General features: G+C 37.4%; 3 protein-coding genes and 1 non-coding gene across 4 annotated transcripts; 1 reads left to right on the forward strand and 3 right to left on the reverse strand.

Annotated features, from left to right (window-relative positions):
• Window positions 1–708: 708 nt before the first annotated feature.
• LOC126619448 (uncharacterized) lies at window positions 709–4,095 on the reverse strand. The gene is made up of 10 exons (XM_050287846.1): window positions 3,887–4,095; window positions 3,737–3,785; window positions 3,443–3,549; window positions 3,225–3,270; window positions 2,817–2,951; window positions 2,601–2,690; window positions 2,363–2,491; window positions 2,184–2,267; window positions 1,960–2,024; window positions 709–1,293 (listed from the first exon to the last, which is right to left on the reverse strand). Exons 1-10 carry the CDS (start codon window positions 4,003–4,005, stop codon window positions 1,107–1,109), a joined length of 1,011 nt encoding a protein of 336 aa, XP_050143803.1. The 5' UTR covers window positions 4,006–4,095; the 3' UTR covers window positions 709–1,106.
• Window positions 4,096–4,176: 81 nt separating this feature from the next.
• Window positions 4,177–4,249, forward strand: TRNAK-CUU (transfer RNA lysine (anticodon CUU)). The gene has a single exon. It is a non-coding gene; the product is annotated as a tRNA-Lys (tRNA).
• Window positions 4,250–7,180: 2,931 nt separating this feature from the next.
• LOC126619474 (uncharacterized) lies at window positions 7,181–8,244 on the reverse strand. The gene has a single exon (XM_050287873.1). The coding sequence runs from the start codon at window positions 8,097–8,099 to the stop codon at window positions 7,416–7,418; it is 684 nt and encodes a 227-aa protein (XP_050143830.1). The 5' UTR covers window positions 8,100–8,244; the 3' UTR covers window positions 7,181–7,415.
• Window positions 8,245–12,736: 4,492 nt separating this feature from the next.
• Window positions 12,737–15,005, reverse strand: LOC126619401 (glucan endo-1,3-beta-glucosidase-like). The gene is made up of 2 exons (XM_050287767.1): window positions 13,905–15,005; window positions 12,737–13,409 (listed from the first exon to the last, which is right to left on the reverse strand). Exons 1-2 carry the CDS (start codon window positions 14,922–14,924, stop codon window positions 12,999–13,001), a joined length of 1,431 nt encoding a protein of 476 aa, XP_050143724.1. The 5' UTR covers window positions 14,925–15,005; the 3' UTR covers window positions 12,737–12,998.
• Between the last annotated feature and the right edge of the window lie 8,862 nt (window positions 15,006–23,867).

Genomic DNA, 23,867 nt, shown 5'->3' on the forward strand with positions numbered 1-23,867 from the left:
TCAGTCCAACACGTTAATTGGACACACCAACACAAGAATTAACACTATAAACTGTTTATTACATGCAAATCATAATTATGTATTAGCTATTGAACATGTTAATTAAGTGTGATGATCAGTCGATCACCGATGCTGGATGAATATCTCATCCAACGATCCGGACCAATTCCCAAAGGGACTTGGAATACGATTTACTAGCTCCAACTACTCCATGATCACCATAATCCATCCCAGAAGTTGGCAAGGCCGGCTGTGGTGGCAATTGGTTTTGATAACTATATTCAGCCATCTCAGGCGCCAGCTGCGGCGGTACTTTGGTTCTTGACATCCGACGGCAGTTCCAGCAGCTCCAATGTGTTTTTTTTTTCTCTTAGGGCCTCACAAACTCGAAATAACCAATAATTTGTCAATAAAAAATATTGAAAAAATTAAAGAACAAAGCAATGGCATTTCAGTTTGATGTTCTTGTTGAATTTTGTCCTCGCAGTACGGGGACATGAAATGCCTCCACACAAATTTTCGTGTATTAATCTCCCAATTCTAGCCACATGCCAGGCTTACTTGTATCGTAGCTATATTGCGTTCCTTTTCGAACAATATTTGGGCTCTTTACACTTTACGAAGGCATTCCTCCTTACCAGAAAATCACAACTTTTCAAAAGCGATAGCTTGTAAATTGTGACTATTCAAGCCACTGAAAGAGTGCAATAAAACCGAAACGGCTAAGCCAGATTCTGTTTCAGAAAGTTTTGCAGTCATGACGGTTCATCGTCGTAAAAGTAATATACTGTTAACATGTAATCCAATCGTTCTTAAACGTACAAGTTTATAAGTTTCAAGTGCTGATTAAGAAAGGGACGCTATTCTGACGTCGAACCTGTAAAATGTATGATTAGACGAAACTACAGAGTAGCGCCGCAAATGATTGTTCATGCTAAAATCCCGTTGTTAGATCACGGCTTTGCCTAAACAGGCTTTGAAATAAAAACCCTCTATATTTGCTCTCTGCAAAGGCTTTGGAAGGAAAAAGAACCACCCGCCTTGTAGTAGTCTAATAAGGAGTATTTGCTTTCCGCTGGCTTTTGATAAGCATAACTCGTGTATAATCAGCTGCGAATTTTCCACATGCCGGTTCTATATCCAACAGACATGAGAACAAGCTCCCATAGCATATTTGGAATGCTCAACAGGTTCACCTTCGATCCAGGAATTTCAGACCAGTTTACAGATATCTCAAGCATTGGAATTTTGAACCATTTGCACAGGTAAACCACCTCAACGTCAAAGCACCACCTGCAGAAAATCCACAACCAATCAGCAAGAGAATCTCCAATATCATATAAACACAGAAAATCAGAATATCATAGTCATCCTACAAGTCGCTTTGCCAACATAGAACATATCAAAATATCGAACTGATGCACCTATCAGGTTTCATGATCGCCCACCATTACAAAATCCACATGGTGCAAATTCTGCATACAATTCCTACGACATGTTACCAAATCCTCTAGAAGGTATTCACCATTCATTCACTCACAATAGGCCAAAATTAAACGAACCTAACCAGGCCATACCAGCACGTAAAAGCTCCAAACCTCCTTAGATACAATAAATCGTATGTCTGCTACCCTATGAATGCATTTATTATTCTCATACCGAATACTTCACTATCTTCTAAACTCTAGTTTTCCTTTCTAAAAGATGGAGAAACTATATTGAATGGCCACCTGGAAATCTTAAAGTTCCGAAAATATGTCTACTCACAGCCTTCAACTTCCAAACCTCTAAACAGCACAAGCTACAAGGCACTCAATGAATCATAACTTGGAGCAGCAAAATAATGTTTATGTTAATTGGGAAGCAACAGAAGTGAGCATAAACTATTTCAAATTTCCATCTGAAGTGCAGTTAACTGTTCAAACAAAATGCCATATATACAATCCAATGTGGACTTACCTGTTCAAACGGATGTTAGTGAAAATCTTCCTTGCAGCAGCCCTAGTGAACATCTTAAACCCACACTGTCATGCACGAAGAATACCATGTCAGAATGGCAGTGCCTTAGTTAAAAACTAGTAGGCTATCTATGACAAAAGGCAAAACCTAGTAACCATCTCAAACTAGAAGAAATAAAACAAGAAAACAGAAACATATATGTAAAACAGAGGAAAAAGTCAGACCTGTGTATCCCGAATTCCAGGACCAGCAGCCAAAAGAACCACAAGATGAAAACCTTTCATCAAAAAATTGCGATACCACTTCCTCTGAAACATTAAGTTAACTGGCTCAGTTAAAATATTTTAAGCATAAGAAGAATTAAAATTAAATATTGCTGCAAGCAGGATAAGCAAAACTCAACTGTAGCCAGGGCTTTCCCCTCAAGATGAGCACGAGAACCAAATGCAGCAATGGGGATATCAGATATTCTAAAACTTGAATTACCCGCAGATGAGTCCCTAAACTTATCCTGTTTGGCAACTTCATGGATCTGGAATGAAAAACATAAGGTAGTATGTAGAAGCTTTGTTAGAATTTTAACAACAACTGGAAGCAAATGTCGGATGGAAAAAAGATATCTAGGATGCTTCAGTACAAACCTGTTTTTCAAGTTTTTCTACATCATTAACCTTGGTTGCTCCATCAGCATCCAGCATTAGAAGTAGCTCACCACGTGAATGTAGCATTCCCTGTTTTACAATGCTTTCACATACGTAAAAAGCTTCAATCAATTATCGTCACGCGCAAGGGAAAAAATTTGGGCCATTTAATAACATCAGATATGGTTACAAGAGACTGATTCAGATTACACTCACTTTTCTGATAGCTTCACCCTTTCCATGATTCCTACCAAGAAGAATAATCCTCATAGTGTCCACGGTATATTTCTTTATAAATTCAAATGCTACTCTTTTTGTCCCATCAACACTTCCATCATCAACAATCACCACCTGTCCAGAAGAACATTTGTTAAGTAAAGCAAAGGCGATGAACAAAGAACCAGGCACATAACTGTTTAGTTAAGTGTTTACTAATCAGTAACTACTAATACCTAAGCTTTTAGTTAACAGTAGTTCGCAGAGAAGGTTTCGATATCTAGGTACTTGCAGGGGGCAAAATTATCGAAGTGCATCTTATCATTATGCTATCAGCTAGAGTGCTAGACAAAAAGATGTCAAAAACGAATTCAGTTGATCTAGCTAATGAGAGAACCAAGAGAGTACCTCATAAGTAAAAGACTTATCCTTCACCGCACGCTGTTGAAGATAACTACAAAGTAATATTTAGATATCATTACGATATAATACGATTGATTTATCATCAACCCATCAACAATGATCACCAAATTAGAACGGCACAGATCAAGGAAGCAAGGAAAAAACCGAATCAATAATACATTTTGCAGGGGAAGTGAGATGCAATTAGCTAAGCTTCAACTTACTTCATGGTTTCATCAAGTGCTCCGGGAAGCCTAAGCTCCTCATTGAATGCAGGGATAATCAAAGATAAATACTTCTCTGCTGTATCAAAAATAGAAGGGCAGGGAACCTGACACAAACGCCCCCAGAAGATTCAGTAACACATCAAACGACCATTTTACAATTGAAATCGAAAAGGGTTGACTTGCATAACCTTTGGGAGCAAAACCCTAATCCCAAAATTTTGCATCAACATCTAACCCTAATTCAAGCGACAAGAATGAACTTTGAACCATGAACCAATTGGATTACTGTACCTGTTTCAATGAATTGGGGTCCTCGAAGATCGCGGGAGCTCCAACATGCCTAAAAAATTATAAATTAAATACATCAAATTTAAGTCAAAGAACTAATCTTTTCCAGGGATTAAAGAGGGAGAGAATTGAAGAGTTGATAGAAGAACGTACGCGTTGTTGTTTTTTCTGCGATAAGCTTCGAAGAAGACGGCAGAAGCTAAACCTGTGGCGACGACGAGAATGAGGGCGAGCAGGAGCTCCACCATTGTCCATACAATTACAAACTCCATTGTTGTTGTTGGTTTGATTTTGCAGGTCCAAAGGTGGAGACGGTGGCTGCACTGCTCCTTTCCTACCGAGTTAAAAACGAAGTCCTGCACCTGCAGACTCTCGGCCAATTTGTGGTTTGACGAATGAAACTTGGACCTTCTTATATGTATAAAGGGAATCAAGTTCAACAAGCCCGTCTAGCTCAGTTGGTAGAGCGCAAGGCTCTTAACCTTGTGGTCGTGGGTTCGAGCCCCACGGTGGGCGTTCTATTTTTTGTATGTTTCGTTTTTATTGAAATTCTTATTAACGCGTTCTATTTTTTTTATGTTTCGTTTTTATTGAAATTCTTATTAACTTCCATTTGATCATCTTATCAATAGATAGTATTTATTTGCTTAATCTAAAATTACACATACATTTTTGTCCAATCATGTTCGACGACATCACCTATCTTCTCTCTTTTCCGGCCATCATGCTAGAAATGATCTAACTCGCGTATGTTCTTCCAAATACCTTTTTTTTTTCTTCCAAATACTTTTTAACTTCATGTGATTTTGTAACGTTATAAGGTCTAGGTCGTCAACTCACATATATTTTACCTTTAGATAGTCTAAATGTTGCATTTTTACTGTAACCTACTCATTGCTTTTGTTCTTTAACTGATTCCTGAGTTGTCATGACTTTTAGATGGCTGTGAACTATCTTTACAAACTAATCAAGGACTTGCTTTGGTCTTTTTATATATGAGCTGGTTTGAGTGCTTTGTTGACTTTTAGAAGCTTGTGGACTAACCCAACAAAATGAGGTCCACCACTCCAAAATGAAGGAGGCAATTGGTTTGATGGCAATAGCCCGTCGGACTGCCCAGGCAAGAATTGCCGGATTAGACTGCCCAGGCAAGAATTGCCGGGCCTTGAGCTCGTTGCCAGTGGTTGATGTCGACGATGACATCACGCAGCAAAGGCGTGCCCCCGCGCTGCGCACCACTAAGCCAAACAGATCGTTTTTCCTAGGCCAGTTGTTGGATTCTCAATGGTTAGTTGATCTAAACCATTAGATTTCCAATGGTAAAAAAAATTGCAACTTTTTCTTCTATAGCTGCCACGTGGAAAAATCTGGGGCATCCAACTGCAATAATTTTGAAAATTAACGGCCATGATTAATTCAACGGTAAAAAAATCTAAAAACAATAAAATATAAATACCCTATAAATACCTAGCTATCTTCTTCATTTCTCATAGACTCACACCACAACACAACTCAATATTTAATTTTCAACAATCTTACAAAATTCAACATACCAACAAACTTACGAAGTTCAATACATGTGGTGCGATGAGAATTGTTGAAAATCTCATAAAAAATCTAAGGCAATAATGACACGTGGAAGATAGGACCAAGAAAACATTAAAAATATAATATACATATATATATATATATATATATGTGTGTAAATAAAAATCGTCATTGCCTTTTTCCTTTCTCTTTGGTGGACTTGCACATAAAGTCAATTACTATTTAGAGTAAATAGTAAGGGCAATTCACTGCCTTGCCCTTGCTCTTGTCCTTGCCCCTAAAATGGGAGGACTCGCTCTAATGTTCCAATAAAAATTAGCACACAAACAGGTAACTAATTACCATTTCTTCTGGTTTTCTTCACATTTCTATGTTTCTACATGACAGAAAACAAACAGGTAATTACCGCTTCTTCTGGTTTTCATCATAGGTTATCTGTTGTAACTTGTACATGACACAAAACAATTCAGGCTAATTTAGGTCTACCAGTATGAAAACCCCACACGCTTGTCAAGTTTAGATGTTAAAACCACAACAAACAAAGGACCGGCAATAATTTTACCAAACTTTTATAATATTGTTTATTTAATTATTATTATTATTATTATTATTATTATTATAAATAAGCCATATGGGAGGGTGGAATTGAAGATATGACATTGACGCTCATGCAACAGAGATATCATTATGACAGTGTTTTAAGTTAAGAAAATTAAAATGCATGACCATGCATGACTGACTTACAATGTCGTCCCAATGGCATCACCAATATAGATAAGCTATTTTTTTGTTTGCAAAATATGTTTACGTTCTTAACTAAGCAACAAGTCTCTAAGAATGCAAATTTTTCTGTGGATAAAGAAGTATATTGCATGTGACACCATATGATATCTTATGCCCTAATTATATATGAGTCCAACACAAAGGTGGTGTAGCATACTTATTACCCCACGCATATATGTACAATGTACATGCAGTCGTATACATAAAGCAGCTCAGTGCAGTCAAGTTGGCAACAATGGAGGGGACATAGATGGCCATGATTCCTTCGAAAATAAAGGTAGTTGAGAAAATGGACCCTCTCCCAAGGACTGGTCATGATTAAAGCCACAAGAATAGAAATTGATTGATTTTAGGCTAAAAAAGAAGCGAGAGGTGAGAAGTTGGCCCTCCAACCTTCAAACCCTACCCCATTTTAATTGTTTTTTCAATCATGCCAAACAGACCTTTTACTAACCATCCTCATCACTCATCACATCATTAACATCACATTCACATCAATGATCATTCATGCACCATGTCATGGAACTTATTAATTACTAAATTATTGGTTTTTATTTATTTAAAGGAACCGTTTAAGTATAACCTCTCAAGAAATTTTAGCAGTAAATAATAATATAAAAACATAATTTTTGTTCTAGACTAATGGGCAGGATGTGTGGCTTTGTAGCTTCGATGTTTAGTTCACGGGGATTAAAATCTGGGAACAATTTACTAAATAGCTGTGTCAGGATTCAGAATCAGCCATATTTATATAACTAGGGTACTGATGATTGTGCAAACTCTTCAACTAATCCTCCCATAATTTGATTAAAACTTACCTGCAACAGGTTTCGTACCCTCACTGAATCTCTTGTTACATTCTCACACCACGTGATAAGAGACGAAAGGATATGAAATGCGTTGCATGAGAGTTTTTCAGCTTTTTCTCATGTAATTGGAGCTAAATTATGAAATACTAGGACTAACTACAAAGATGGAACTCATGAACCCACTTGAATTTTAAATTTTTTAATATCAATGAAAAACTGTTGCAAAATCTGTCACTTACCTCTGCTGAATTCAGAATTCTTCAGCAGCACGTGCCATATACAGTGAACACACATATGAACATATAGGGAAGCTCAATTCACTGTATATAACAGAATTCCAAATTATTCATACTAAAATACACAATTTGCTTCCAAAAAAATTAAACAAAAACAAATTAATATCTTCCACAAGTAAACCAATTTTCCCCATCATAATAACAAAACCCAAAAAAAAAAGGTCAACAACCCAATTAAGCAAATTGAACCCCTAGTAGAAGATAATAATGTTCATGGAAAAAAAAGTTAAAAATATGAAATATTTCCTAGTGAGCCATGGCCACAGGATGAGCATTTGCATAGCTAATGGATCTCTGGTTAGGCATGGCAAGCATAGCAGTGTGATCCAAGAAATCTTGAAGCGCCACCACAGACTGCAAAATTGTTCTGAGATCATCAGCACTTGAGAAACCCAAGTTTCCAACTTGCCTAACTGCATACACATAAAAAGTAATGCACCCTTTTCTAAATTTAAATCGAGCCATCTCACAGCCACTCAGCCCTCTGATGAGCCGCTTGTTCACTTCCCCAAGTGGGATTTCCGGCGGCCAAAGGCGGTCCACGGCGGCCTTCATGCCCTCTGTTTCGAAAACGAAGAGAACCACCTTGGACGTCTTGGTGCCGAGGCCTAATGTGAGGGTGTGCCAGGCGTGGTGCGCTAAGATTGTGAAGTTTGTGGGGAGAAAAGCTGTGGTGGAAGGAAACGGAAGCTTATTGTTGCTGGGTTTGCTGGGTGGGAAAGAAAGGAGTTGGAAAAGCTCCAGTGGCCTTGCTCGCCGGATTGTGAAGGATTTGACGACGAACTGGCCTCCAAACCGTAGGCCCTTGACATCAGAGCTTGGCTTGAATGAGAAATCTGAGGCTGTTTTTGTGGTTTGGTCATTTGGGTGTTGGTGTTTTTGCTTCTTGTTCTTCTTGTTGTTACTGATCTTCTTCTCTTTCTCTCCCATGGTTTGTTTGTAGAGGAGGAATATTTTGGGTCTTTGGTGGTTGATGCTTGGTGGGTTTTTGTTAGTGTATGATAATTAAACCAATCCAGAGTTTTGATGGTATATTGTATTGGAGTTTTTTGTGTTTCTTTTTAGTTCTGCTAATCCAATATTATACATAAATGTTATTTGTTTATTTTATTTCAATCAATGGAAAGAATAATGAAATGGGTGATGATGTTGCCACTTCATCTTTTCTCCTATCTGTATCTATGATCCTGACACTAAGATTTTCTCGTGCAACTAAGTTTTACTTTTAACGAAATAATTATTAAATACATGTTTGTCACGTGTTCAAAAAATGTATTGCTCCCCATAGTGAGTATGTGACACGAGAGAATCTCTCTTCTATTAGACAAGGTTCTTAGGTGACACAGGATAATCAAAATTTGTTTATCACTAGTTGTATACAACTATGTGTCTATTTCTCTCATTACTTAAACTTCATTTTTTTGTCCTATTTGTGTCTTTCCTATTTGTGTCTTTGATTTTTTACATGGAGACCCCTTCTAGGGGAGAGGTTCTTGGGTGATACGGAATAATCATTATTCAAAGTAAATATGTTATATCACTCGGTTGTATACAACTTTGTCTTCTTTTCTCATTACTAAATTATAAAAATTTGTCATATGGTGGTTAAGCTTACTTTACATTTTTCTCTAATCATGTACGCAATAAGAGAAATGAAGATACATGTATTTAAAACTGATGATACAGCACAACTTCTCCGAAAAAAAGCTTATCCCTTGCTTTCTATATATGTTTGATGATGCCATAAGACATTGTAAATGCTTTTTATTGTACATGCTTTTTATTGTACATGCTTTCTGTAAACGTAAGATGTATAATTTATGTGCACATTCTTTACAGTATTATGTTCATGCAGAGTTGAAATTGGTCAGGTTGGTCCTTGAATTAGATAGGAATTGGCTCACCAAAATAGATGGCATGGGCTTTGGTAAGATACTACTTAGATTCAGTTGACTCTCTCTGAACCAAAAGGCAGCTAATCTTTGTCTCCTTTTACCAGAATTCAGAATCATGACATCTGCAACTAAATAGAAGATTTTGGGTTTGTAAATGATGATTAACCTCTCTATGTTTCACATATGAGCTAAGTGAGAGTAGGACCACGTTTTTGAGACCCCCTCCAATCATAATTGCACCCATTTGCTCAAATTCATGTATCATCAATCCCTAATTTCCTGCTAATGCATATGAGATTCACATACATAAATTAACAGTTTTTTTTATTAGGATGTCCATTTTTTAATTAAAGAACAAACTATTGATATGTTGCCGATAAAGCATCAATAAAGAATGTATCAGAGTGTTATTGATATAAAATTAGTTCTTTAACAAAACAAAGAATGATTGTCTTGCACAGATAATTTCTATACAAATTAGTTCACAATACGACAATCTTAAAACTTCTGTTAGCATGAGAGGAAAGATTCATACTCAATGGAGAATACTAACCTTAAGTAGCAGAGAGATAAGGTATGGTTGCCTCATGTGACTCATCTGATTACAACCCAAAAGTCTTCCGATTAAATTAAAGTGGTTTCCTAGCTACCAAAGTCACCGTTGCCTTCAATCAATTCATGGGAAAGATATGCTAGACTAGAGGTTCTGAGAGTACCAACCAACTAAAGGCAACAACTCTTGCAAGATATTCCAACAGGCAGTAAGGGGGCCTAGCAAATTTTTTTTTAAGGGTTTGTCATTTGAAGCACTACAAAGAGTACAACACGTGTATAAATATTTACAAACACAAAAAAAAAAGAAATCAAAAGTTAAATGGGAGTCTATCTGTCAATGGTGCATCAACTTTTTAAACAAAGAAAAAGATAAAAAGATAAAGAGCGTATAAGAATGAACGTTGAGGTAATGATTTTCACTCCCGGTTTTTTTTTACGAGTGAATATATTGAGATTTTATGGGTTAAAGTTGATTCTTCGATTCATGTATACAAAGTATATATGCGACTCACATTAAGTATCACTCTATTACTACAATTTCAATGATAGAGCACCTATTCTCACATCTAAAGGTGGAAGCTGGATTTGAAATTCTAATCCTAACCGAAAATTTCTGTTTCGAGCCCGAACATTTCCTATTCAGAAAATTTTCAAAGAATTAAATGACAATTGGAATGTACTTATCCTATCCGAAGTATGCTTTATTGTCATATCATGTTTATTGTATATTTAGTTATACTTTATTGCGTATTTTATATATTTAATTGTATTAATATACATAAAATGAAGAATATAATTAAACATATTATTTTATTTTGCCTAATATAATTATGTCATACACCCACATAACAGCCTACAAATATCGAAAAACACATAAAAAAAATATTGAATGGTTGATAGATGCATAAACATATGAAAATTTTCAAAGTGTTACAAAATGTGGGAGATCCGAATTATGTTCCTAAAATTCAGTGATAAAGCCGATTCGAAATTTCTAATAAATTCCGATATTCCAAAATTTTGAAATTGGAATTAATACTTGATTCCGAAAGTTTTTTGGATTGGCATTGGAATACTTGTTTCCGATCCGATACATCGAAAACCACCCCTACTCACAACGATATAAAAACTCAAATTCTTGTTCTCTCTCGGAATGAAATATAAGGAAGATTACGTACTATAACTGGATAAAAATGTATAAGGAATATAACAAAATAGGAATAGTACATCCAAATTTACGTTGCGTGCACATAAATACTTGTGATGAAATTATTTTGCATGATGCATATCTGTACTGATTCGAATTATGCTGTATTTATATTATCTTTTTCCAAATTAATGTATGTGAAGAAATATTACATGTTAAAAGACAAGGAAAAAAAAAAAGAAAAAAAAAGAAGAAACAATACAAATACAGAAAACATGAAGCATATTATAACATGTGATACCATAAGATTGTGTACTGGAGGTCCTCATAGTTTTATTTTATTTGGTAAATCAATTGCAAGAGTACTATACCAGCTATGAGCATATATCCTGTGGAAGAGAAATGATGAGAGGCATGCAGTTAACAATCGTAACAAAGTCATCTCAGATTAATTGAGACTTACCAAAGAAGCATTTTATGTCTACACTTGCTTAAAAGACAAGAAACCAACCAATAATAGTAACAATCAATCCAGAAAACAACTGGCCACTTACATATAAACTGTTCATTATATAGCACCGATGTAGCCTGAAAATTCATGTGTGCAACTTTTTATCTGACTTTATGTTAGGTTAGATTTCCATCCTTCGATGTCAGTCTTTCGACGTCGGCAACATGGAGAAGAAATTTGAAAGCAATAATTCAGTTAAGGGTAATTAGTGAATTTGTATGATTCATATAAACACACCATACAAAGACAAAAATATAGTCTTCAGGTTGGATGTCATTATCAGGGGGCCCTTAGACCATCTCCAATAGTGACCTAAAACCTAAAAATATTTAGCCCAGAAAATTTAGGTTTTAGCCTAGAAATAGTTTTTCTGCTCCAACATTCTAGCCTAAAATTTTAGCCTGAGATTATCAAAGAATGAATTAAGGCAATTTTTTTTTTAAAATTAACTTTAAAAAAAAAATATGTAGACTATCCTAAATTAATTATATGAACATTTTAACCTAAAAATATTTAAATTATGATAAATTTTGAAAAATCATGATAAACCACATAAACTTAATACAAACGACATTTAATAAACCACATAAACTTAGATTTTTTTTTACCGTTAGATTTGATTATATTTGATCTAAGCCATTGGATTCAATAAATATATAAATATAAAATATAAAAAAATTTAATTTGAACCTAGACCGTTGGATTAACCAACGGCCCATTTAAATGGTACCATTGGATGAAGAAAAGTAGCCCAACGGCTACTTGATGGTCTGACAGTGGGGGAACAGCCCCACATGGGTTGTTACAAAATTCTGAGAAAGCCTAGCGAGTAGGGAGTGGGCAGTGGGCTTCACATCCCCAGTTTCAGTCTCAGTTGGTGGGGCCCATTTTGCTTTATGGCCTAAAATTGGGCCGGTATTTGCCCTTCATTTGGGTTTTAGGTTAATTTTAGGTCATGGGTTGGAGTGAATTTAGGGGGGGAAGGGAAATTTTATGTTTTAGCCCACCATTGAAGACGGTCTTAGGTTTGTAAGCTGTATGTTATATTAACTATCATTTTCTGCATGATAATTCAAACTTAAACTCTCTTCCCGAAACCCTACTTCATATCATTCGCAAAATAACTGATATTATATTTTCTTTTTGTTGCTTTTGGTCTAAATGTTGTCACAGCCTAAAGATAAATCTAGTAGCAATAGTCTAGGCCTGGCAGCAACAGCCCGCCCTATTCTTAAGAATACGATTTGAGGACTGGATTTGGCACAGCCCAAAATGCGTTTTGTTGCTTTTACTTGAGTTTGAAGTTGTTAAGGTTTTAGGCAGATTTGTAAGAAGTAACCCTTGATTGCTTTATGTTCATTGTTTTCTAATATAAAGTACGGAAAGAGGGAGATGAGCTATTTGGTGATCCCTTCTCGGTGTAGGGTTGGTCGTGCTTTAGTAATGGCTAGATAATGTATGTAGTTTCGTCTACCAAAAATGACTTTATGTGGCCTCGCTCCTCGGCGATGACCAGTTGTAGTTGACAATATGAATATGTTGCATCTATTATCTTTGTAACAGATTTGTGTTGATGGCTTTTGTGGTAATCGTTTAGGGTTTCTTCAAGTTGTTTGTTCAAACATATTTTCCTAATCAATTTCTTGGCCATTGAAACAATGCCCCAAATTGGAAAAAATCATATCTTCCGTTCCTCAAATCATCTCCTCAAGCTCAGCCGCTCAAGCGTTGTATTTACAAGAGCCGCGGCTTGGGTCAGTGGTGGTGATTTGTCCGGACCCAGAGAAATCACAGTTAAAGTCATGAAGGCCGTTAGCCTGGTAGTAAGTATTCATGAGGTAAGACGCACGGGCCCTAACGTTGTTATCGAAGCAAGCGCCGCCTGGCTGAACGGACTTGCAGTCAACGCCGGTGCCGCAGATGTAGTCAATGTTTGATTGCAATGCTTGGTCCGTGGCTCCTGGTTTTGCCACGCACCACTTCTTGCCGCTGTTGTTGCCTCCTGCTGCCGGTGTTGCCGGTGTTGCTGGTTTTGCTGGTTTGGCAGGCTTTCCCTGTTTCCCGCTTTTTGGTGCGGCTGGTGTAGAAGGTTGTGTTGGAATTTTCATTGTTGGTCCAGGAGTTGCACCACCCTAAATCATACAACAATTTAGTATGCATAAGACATTATTATTGTAATAATAATATTGTCAATGCAGACGTGAATTAAGCCACATTATTAAGAAAATATGTGGTTCTATTATACTCAAGTTCAAACTTCTAATCGTTAGAATGTCGATTTGTTAAAGAATAATTTCGTTAATATGTACCCAAGTAAAGAACATGAAGTAACTAAAATTTTATGTTCACCATTCAGTTGACAACGTTTCATTTGTTTCTTATCTTGATTCATTAAATTACAAATTTTCATAAAACCAAAAACTGATATCATCGGTTCACTTTACACATTATTTAGTCATAGCAATTCAATTCAATAAATTGGATGAATTTGCAATTATTATTTTTGTGAACTGTATTACTTTTCATCTTTTAGTGAGGTGCAGAAATATTCCATGTCACATTACTTAATAAAGTAACAAAAGTGAAAGGGAAAATCACAAGACGATTAATCAAGAACCATTACCAACCTGTTGATTGCGCATAACCCCAGCATTGTAAACCGGAGTCATGTCCGGTTTGAACAGCCCCCAGTTCTTCTCTGCGGCGGGACCGGGTTTCTGGTTCTCATTGAACAAAGCAAAGATGTAAGTCTCGAACTTCCGGTTCGGCATCAATGGCGTACCCTTCCCAGACTCAACATGCTTGATCAAGTTCCGGTTGTAATCCACAGCGTTCTGAACCGAGCAAACCGGGAACTCGCAAGCCGAAGGCCAACCGGTCTCGGCCGCAATCAAGTTCACGTCACTGAACCCGATTGCCTTGGCAGCTGAGTAAACCGCGTCCATCAACCCATCGAACATGTTAGTGTAAAACTTGCCGGTGAATTTATCGTGCACTCCCTCGTTTGGTCCGAAAAGAGCGTAGTTCTCCTTTTCGGGTGACCACCCGAAGTACGGATACGGATTGACCATGAAAGGCGATTTGGTTTGGCTACAGAACCGGAGCATTTGGGTCAGAATTGGAATCACTTCAGGTCTGAACCTGCCCATGCTGGGGGGTTCGGAGGCCAACATGATTCCGAGCGAGTGAGGGGTAGAGACTTTGACGTCTTTAATCCCCTCGAGGACCAAAGCGTTGTTCAAAGTCTTCATGGCAGGGACGAGGCTCGACTTGAGAGCATCGTCCCCCCAGTGAAGGACCTCGTTTCCCATGCCAATGTACTTGATTTTGCTTGCAGGGTAAAACGGCTTGACGTGATCAATGATCCAACGGCGAGCAGTGCGGAGCTTGGTGAGGTTTGGGATCTCGCCGTTGGGGACGGTGATAGTCAAGGAGATGTTGGAGTTGGCGAAGGCCTTGATGATGTCGGGGTTGGCGTCGAAGATTTTGACGGCGTCGATGTTGGTTTGTGTTTTGAGGAAGTTGGCGACTTGGGCCGGGGGCGGGAGGTTGTCGGCGAGAGTACCGTAGTTTACGCCGATGGAGTAGGCAGTGGTGGCGAGCTGAACGAGGAGGAGAAGGGAGAGGAGAAGCTTGGTGGTAGCCATGGTTGTTTTTCTTTCCTTTTTTGTGGTGGTGTTTTGGGAGGAGGTGGAAATTCTCCTTTTCCTTTGTGGGATTGGGGAGTTGGCGGTCAAGTATTTATAGTGAGGAAAGGGGAAAGAAACTCAGGATACAGGCAATAAGAAGATAATGGACGATTGGGATTGTGACCTGTAGTTGGTCAAATATCAATTTTATTTGTAATTGCTATTTACTGCTAATTCTATTGAATTTTCTTGATGTATGCTTAATTACGAGGTTGAACTTGATCTCTTTATTACACATCAAAACCTTAAAATAACTACCTTAAAACGAATAGATTATCTATTTGGTCATGTTATCACATGGAAATAACAATACACTGTTACTAGTTTAATCAGAAGTGTGTGATGATGTGTGTATCCATATTTCAACGTGTTCATTGATAAGTCATACTTCACCAGGGCACATCAGCTCTTGCATCTGATCTTTCATTGTCATCCTCTGATCCGCTCGTTTAAAACACAGTGAACAAAGCATCTTCAAATTTCGATGTTCCAAAATATCCAAAGTGTGAACCCAACCAAACTTTTAGGGGGTAATGTTAAGGGAACTAAACTTGTAAATTAAATAATATGAAAGTTGATGATTGAATTATTATTAAGGATTGATAAACGTGCTCATTTTTTATTAGTAACAAATTATTTAGCTTGCAAATTTAGTCTACAAATTTAATCTCCATAACATTATTCAACCTTTTGACCTAACTTTCCCGAGTCGCCACCGTGTCAGTTTTCCATTGGCTGTCCACAAAAATAATTGTCTAAAAGCTAAGGAGACTAAATTTTTTGAACTAAATTTGCAAACTAAATGATGTATCATCAATAAAAAGTAAATATATTAATGAACATTTAAGTAATAATCCAATTATCAACTTCTATCATTTAATTTACAAAATTTAATTTAAAATTTTAATCTCCCTATCCTTATCCTTGCGCACATTGATTTTGTTGTCTTTTTTCTTTTCTTCTTTTGTTTCCTTGAAGGCAATAAAGTGATGTGTTCGAGTGTCTTTGGGCGGTTTGTAACTTATGTAAATAGCAAGAGGCTGAGGATTAATGTCCAAGAACACACAATTCGGCACGCATATCACCCCAAGAATGCAAAGCACCTACTCTTATTATTTTTCTGCAAGGTATCAAGAAAGAAAGTTTCTAATGAGGGTTTAATAATTTTGTAGCCCGAATTGGGATGACTCTGGTTGTTTATATGGTTTTTGGTTTTAATCCAATGCTAGCTCTGAGAAATAAGAGCATTATAGTTTTGTTGAAACGAAAAGAATTAGGATGTTCAAGAAAATTTAAGTCGAAAAAGAAATAAACTGTGATTAACACCAAGTTTAAGCAGTTGCATGCACATATATTTTAATTGGTCCAGTTCATTCTTCTTAAAGAATATGCCAAATGGTTGACATGCAAACTATTCAACTTGTTTTCACTTAGATTGTGACTATAGTGAATTTGGAATGTATGACACCACATAAATTACATGTACACAAATTATGTCAGAAAGGAGTTTATACCTTGTACATATACTTGAATGATAAGGCATTTGCCTCTTCAAAATGGAACAACGAGATTGTTAGTGTAAAACGTCTAGCTTGGTGTTTTCTTTGTTTTCTGGAAGGCGCTGGATCACATATAGGTTTGATTGGTTGTGTGTATTTTCTGTTCTGTCTAGCTCCATGATATATATTTCACACAGCGTCTCATTTAAAGATGTAGTTTTTTGTTTCTGATAGTCACATTTGAATTTTGTAATATCTTATGTGTTGAGGTTAAAAAAATGCCACATGCAAACCCAATTAAATCTCAAGGCCCGATTGTGATACAAGCCCCAAGTCAAGCCTAAATGCATGCAAATGTGCGGAATCTAGAAAGGAAAATATTCGCAACCATGTCACACTGTGATAAATAAACCAGACGTTTGTATAAGTCATGGCAAGCCCATACAAATCCATGCATATTCATCATGACAAGCTCTATCACACTAACTACGTACTATGCACGCTTAAATGAGCTAAAGTGACACGTCGGGGCTTGCCTAGTGAATTGTGGTGTGGATGGTTACAAAAATTTATCGAGCCTACGAGGAGTCAAGATTATGAAAGACTTTGGGATGCTTGAGAGCCCAAAGATCCAAGCTCACAATCTTTGAAGTTCACATACGTGAGTTTGAGAGAGACCAGACCTAGTTTTTCCTTTTCCCTAGTAAGCCAACCAAGTCAGAAAAAAACTAGACTCAAGGTCTTAAGTTCACGTGAAAGCCCAACAGAGCCCGCATATAATGAAGAATGACGCAGACTTTCCCATCCTAGCTCGAGCAGAAGAATGATGAATGAAAGCCAAGAGACACATGTGGAAGCCATTAAACAAAATAATATGTATATTTATGAATAGTAATGTCACATTTCAAAACGCGTCTCACATATGTTTGAGTTAATTTGTAAAAATTCCTTTTGATATCGAGCAATTAATATAAAGATAAGAATGGACAATTGTTAAACGGGTTTGAAGGACAAAAGGCAAATAAAGCATATCACACTTAAATGATCACACAGTTTTGCGCACATAGTTTTGCACACACAGTTTTACGCCCACTGCATTTTCAAAATCGATGTTCAAGATCCTTCCACTTCATCTATAAAAAGAACCCAAGACAAGTGTATTTCATATGTGTTTACAAACAAGATAGACTATATTGATTTATATTTTCTTTAGGTTTTTATTTACATCAAGAACATGATGCAAGGTTTTGAGACATCTGATGACCATGGTGAAGGGGAATGTGATGAGAGCTTTGGAGAATTTGACTTGTATGCATTTTTTAATGATCGAATCGATGCTTTACCAGATGTACATATCACCATCATCATAGGCTGCTAAGGACTTCAAGTCTTCACCCAGGAAAAAGAGTGAAAACAAATATAAAACAAAAAACAAAAAAAAGCTTGAAGTCACGGGCCAGAAATGGCATACAATGTTGCTCAAGCTCAAGTTGAATATCAATTTGAAAACAACTGCTTGTCGCCAATGTCATTGGCGACAGCACAAATTATTGAAGCTAAGGTGACTCTGAGGGTAAGGAGGCGTGGGGCAAAGCCCTTTACGTCGACCCTCCATGACCACACCAATGCTAAATACAGCTGGCTACTTCCCGGCTGGATCATAGAGGAAAGGGTCATGATGCTAACTGGTCGGCTCTACCGGGTAAGCCTCCACATTATCCCCTTATGCGATCTACTGTGATCAGTCCGGAAAACCATGGACCAAGAAGCATGAAGTGATTGATAATCGGAGCAGAATGGGTATCACCTTGATCAATCCTCAATCAACATTATTGTTTGTCTGTAATGGCCTTCTTAATAATTAGGTCAAGATTAGTTGTTGTTGTTAGTGTGTTAACTGGACTTTTGTCCCCTTTGTAACAAAAAAAAAAAAAAAAAAAAAAAAATAGAAAAGAAGAAAGATGAGCCAATTGCTGTTAGCATAATCAAATTCGCTTTTCCTCCTTTCTGTATATGTATTTCAGGTGATGGTTTTCTTCCCTTTCCTTCATTCCTTTGTTCTCTACACCCTACACAGTCGCATCATTTTTTTTTCCTTGGATATGCATGTGTGTACACATAAAAGAAACAGAAACTCAATGAAAGAGAGCCTTTTGAAAGCAGTGAAGATCATTTCACCTGCAGTTTTATTTAGACCACCATCAAAAAAATCACTGGGGATTGAAAAATCTGTTTCAGGATGCTTAGATGCGTCATGAAACGTAGGGATTCGAAAGTCTTTTTGAGATTCTAAAAGCACTTGCTCTCGACTCTCTCTTTTGCTTTCGACTCTTCTTCTCTTGTGAGTTTTTTCCTCATGTATTGCCGCAGCATTGAGATTTTACGGTTACTGTCATTGTCCTCGGTTTGGATTCTTTGGGAAAAACCAGCGAGCATGGACAAGCTTGTGGCATTATTCGAAAAATATTCAATAAAAAAGAGGGTTATCCTCGGTTTGGATTCTTTGGGAAAAACCAGCGAGCATGGACAAGCTTGTGGCATTATTCGAAAAATATTCAATAAAAAAGAGGGTTAATTATGTAAGAAGCTAATAAGGATGTCTAAAAATCATTTCTATATAAAAAAAAATGAGTGACACGGAGAAAGTTGCGTTTTTTTTTTCTAGAGATGTTTTATTTATTTACGGATCTTATGCTAATAACAAATTTCGTCAAATTTTTTCTTTCCTATTTTCTTATTTCTTCGTACATTGAATCTCTTCACAAAAGATGCGTGTCATATTCATTTCCATTAATTCATATAGATTTCTTTCAATGTTAAGCAATTAATGTAAAGATAACGGCGAGTCATTGTCAAACAAGTGAGAAAAAACAAAACCAGATACGAGTGTAAGAGTAATGTTAGGGATACTAAATTTGTAGACTAAATTAGCAAACCAAATAGGTGTCATCAATAGTAAATGAGCACGTTTATCAATGATTAAGTAATAATCCAATCATCAATTTTCATATCATTTAGTTTACAAAATTTAGTCTCCCTAGCATTAATCCGCGTGTAATATCCATTTCAATTCATTCGTATAGACTCCTTTCAACGTTAAGTAATTAATGTAAAGATAAGGATGAGTCATTGTCAAACAAGTGCGAAAAAATAAAACCAGATACGATGTATCAAAACTTGATATCACATCGACAAAAAGATAATGCACACAAATTTACAGAGTTGCTATCTAAGTTCCTCTTTTGCAGGACTTGTGAGGACCCCTTTTATATGAGCCATCGTATTAATCTAACCGTAGCAAAACTAATAAGATTATATAATCCTCTTATACCTAAATGAAATGAAACTCCAAAAAACAGGGTTCACGACTTCAGATTTCGTAGGTTGAAGGAGAATAGGCCGCAATTTCAGATTTCGCAGGATCCTTGTGTTGATTATTGACTCAAACAATGTAGTCAAAGATCAAAAATTTCGGCTACTTTGTGGTAATGGGAGACAAACAACAATTGTGCCTAATTCTTTTTGACCTGATGGTAGGCCTTTGGCCATTGATGTCCTTGAAGAGCCATTTTCTTTGGCTTTAAAAGGGGAGCAAGGTGCAGCCCATAAGTAGGTAGAAGAAAAAGAGCAAGAAGCCTTTCGGCAGAGAAAAGATTTTTTCTCAAATTGTTTTGCTTTGTATTTTTGGTTTTCTCCCTTCCTATTGCAAAGTGTGTGAGCTTGGGTTATTTGGGTCTTTGGAAAATTGAGTAATAAACACTATTGTATGTTCTCATTGATTATAGTGGAATACTCCGTTGTCTCCAAACTGGATGTAGGCATTGCCGAACCAGTATAAATCTTGGTGTTCTTGTTGGTGTTGTTTTTATTTTGTTTCTGTTTTTTTTACTTTTCACTTACAGTCGGATGCCGCTTCCGCACAACAAGTGGTACCAGAGCCCAGTTCCGTGAATAATGTTGGCGCTACAGTTCTGTGAACAGTGAACTGCTACAGTATCTGTGAACGGTATTGTACCTGTGAACAGTGCAGTATTTGTGAATAGTGGCGAGTAGATGGCTGGAGATAAAGATGAATCTGTAAAAAAGAGGTCAGCATCGTCTTCATCCAATAGACATCCAACTACTACTACAAGGTTAGAGGTTGATAAATTTAATGGCTCTAATAATTTTGGTATGTGGCAATGTGAAGTTATGGATGTGTTGTATCAACAAGAGTTGGATATGGTTCTGGAAGATAAACTAGAAGATATTGATGACAAGCAGTGGATGCGAATTAATCTTCATGCTTGTGCTGCTATTCGATCGTTCCTTGATAAGGAGTTGAAATACCCGTATACGAAGGAAACTTCTGCTAAGGAGTTATGGACGAAATTGGAGGAGAAGTATATGACCAAGAGCGCAGAAAATCGTCTCTTCTTGAAGAAGCGACTCTTCCGATTTCAGTATCGTCCAGGTATCTCTATGCACGAACACCTCAATGATTATAATAAAATACTTGATGATTTAGCAAACCTTGATGTGAAAATTCATGACGAGGACAAGGCACTATGTTTGTTAAATTCATTGCCTGATGATTATGATCATTTGACAACTACTCTGTTGTATGGAAAATTCGAGGTGAAACTTAGGTGTCTGCGGCATTGGTGAATCATGAGTGTCGTAAGAAGGAACTGAAGACTCACAATTCACAAATCGAGGCATTTGTTGCAATGGGTCAAACAGAGGAAAGAAAATCTGGAAAGCGGGGAAAATCTCGTTCAAAGTCACGAGGGAAGTTTCCTGCTAAAGATGAATGTGCTTTTTGTCGCCAAAAGGGTCATTGGAAGAAAGACTGCCCCAAATTGAAGAACAAAGAGAAGGAGAAAGCGGGTTCTGAAGCAAATATTGCAAAATCTGGAGATGATGATGATTTCGAGTTTACTTTGGCTAGTTCATATGCTGATAGTCACTCCAATGAGTGGATTTTGGATTCAGGTTGCACCTATCATATGTGTCCCATTCGGGAATGGTTTTCTAATTTCGAGGAGCTGGATGGTGGAGTTGTTTTGATGGGTAATAATAATGCCTGCAAAACACAAGGGATAGGCAAAATCTGTTTGAAGATGCATGATGGAACAGTCAGAGAATTAAGTGATGTTCGGTATGTACCGGATATGAAGAAAAATCTCATCTCACTGGGTGCATTGGAATCCAAGGGTCTCAAGATCACCATGGAGGGTGGAGTTCTTAAAGCTGTGTACGGGGCACTGGTGGTGATGAAAGGTACAAGACGAAATAACTTGTATTTCTTGCAGGGGAATACAGTTATTGGTGGAGCAGCTGTCACCGAAGCTGCTGACGCAAATAGCACATACACCACGAGGTTATGGCATATGCGTCTTGGGCATGCTGGTGAAAAAGCGTTGCAAGGATTAGTGAAGCAAGGCTTATTGAAAGGTGCAAAGGCATGCAAATTGGAATTATGTGAGCATTGTGTGTTGGGTAAGCAAACTAGAGTAAACTTTGGCACTGCTATTCACCACACTAAAGGCATTCTTGATTATGTTCACACTGATGTTTGGGGAGCTTCCAAGAATGCATCTTGGGGAGGTAGCCATTATTTTGTCTCCTTTGTTGATGACTTCTCTAGAAGAATATGGGTGTACACCATGAAGCGTAAAGATGAAGTCTTGAAGATATTCCTGAAGTGGAAAAAGATGATTGAAACGCAAAGCGGTCGAAAGATCAAGACTCTCAGATCAGACAATGGGGGTGAATATAAGTCTGATTTTTTCTTGAAAGTTTGTCAAGATGAGGGTATTGTGAGACACTTCACGGTTAAGGAGACACCGTAACAGAATGGAGTGGCGGAGTGCATGAACCGTACTTTGCTTGAGAAAGTCCGGTGTATGTTGTCTAATGCTGGTTTAGGCAAGGCATTTTGGGCTGAGGCAATTACTTATGCAAGCCATCTCATTAATCGATTGCCAGCCGCTACGAACGAGGGCAAAACGCCCATGGAGGTATGGTCTGGTAAACCTTGTACTGATTACAAGTTTTTACACATATTTGGTTGTTCTGCTTACTATTATGTCAGAGAAAGCAAGTTGGATCCAAGAGCAAAGAAAGCTCTATTTATGGGCTTTAGCACTGGCGTGAAGGGATACCGACTCTGGTGTCCAGATGAGAAGAAATTTGTTGTAAGCAGAGATGTGACTTTTGATGAGGCTGTTATGGTTAATCAGAACAAGCATGAAGGTGAAACTAAAGCGACCGAGACCATGAGTAGCTCAAAGCAGGTGGAGTTACTGAAGACTCAAGTTGTTCCAGTAAGGTCTGATGTTACAACCACTAGTCCTACAGTTAATTCTGATGATGAGGACGAGGATGATGAAGAGGAATCACTTACCCAAGAGCCTCCACAACAACAAGACTATATTGCAACCAGAAGATCGAGAAGGGAAATTCGAAAGCCTGCTCGATTTACTGATATTGTGGCATATGCACTTCCTGTTATTGAAGATGATATTCCATCCGCCTACAAAGAAGCTGTCATGAGTTCAGACTGCGAGTTGTGGAAGAAATCTATGGATGAGGAGATGAAATCTCTTCATAAAAATGAGACTTGGAATCTGGTTCAGTTACCAAAGGAGAAGAAAGCAATTGGTTCTAAATGGGTGTATGCCAAAAAGATGGAATCTTTGGGAAAAGACAATGTAAGATTCAAAGCCAGATTGGTAGCTAAAGGCTACGCTCAGAAGGAAGGCATTGACTACAATGAGGTATTTTCTCCTGTAGTAAAACATTCTTCTATTCGTATTTTGTTGGCTTTGGTTGTGCAGTTTGACCTTGAGTTGGCCCAACTTGATGTCAAGACTGCGTTCTTACATGGTGATTTGGAGGAAAAGATTTATATGTCTCAGCCAGAAGGTTTTAAGGTTGCTGGAAAGGAAAATTGGGTTTGCAAATTGGAAAAATCATTGTATGGCTTGAAGCAGTCTCCAAGACAATGGTACAAGCGATTTGATCGATTTATGATCGGGTAAAAGTACACAGGAAGTCACTATGACCATTGTGTATACTTTTGCAAACTACAAGATGGAACCTTCATTTATCTGCTTTTATATGTTGATGATATGCTTATAGCATGTAAGAGCCAAATGGAGATTGAAAGGTTGAAGACTCAACTAAGTAATGAATTTGAGATGAAGGACTTGGGAGAAGCTCGGAAGATACTAGGTATGGAAATTGAAAGAGATAGAGCGAAGGGCAAGATTAGTCTGTGTCAGAAGCAATATTTGAAGAAGGTACTACAACGTTTCAGGATGAATGAAAATTCAAAACCGGTTAGTACACCTCTTGCCTCTCATTTCAAACTTAGCGTTTCTATGTCTCCTAAAACTGTTGAAGAGAGTCAGTACAT

Source organism: Malus sylvestris, chromosome 1 (genome assembly GCF_916048215.2).
Source record: "Malus sylvestris chromosome 1, drMalSylv7.2, whole genome shotgun sequence".
Lineage (NCBI taxonomy): Eukaryota > Viridiplantae > Streptophyta > Magnoliopsida > Rosales > Rosaceae > Malus > Malus sylvestris.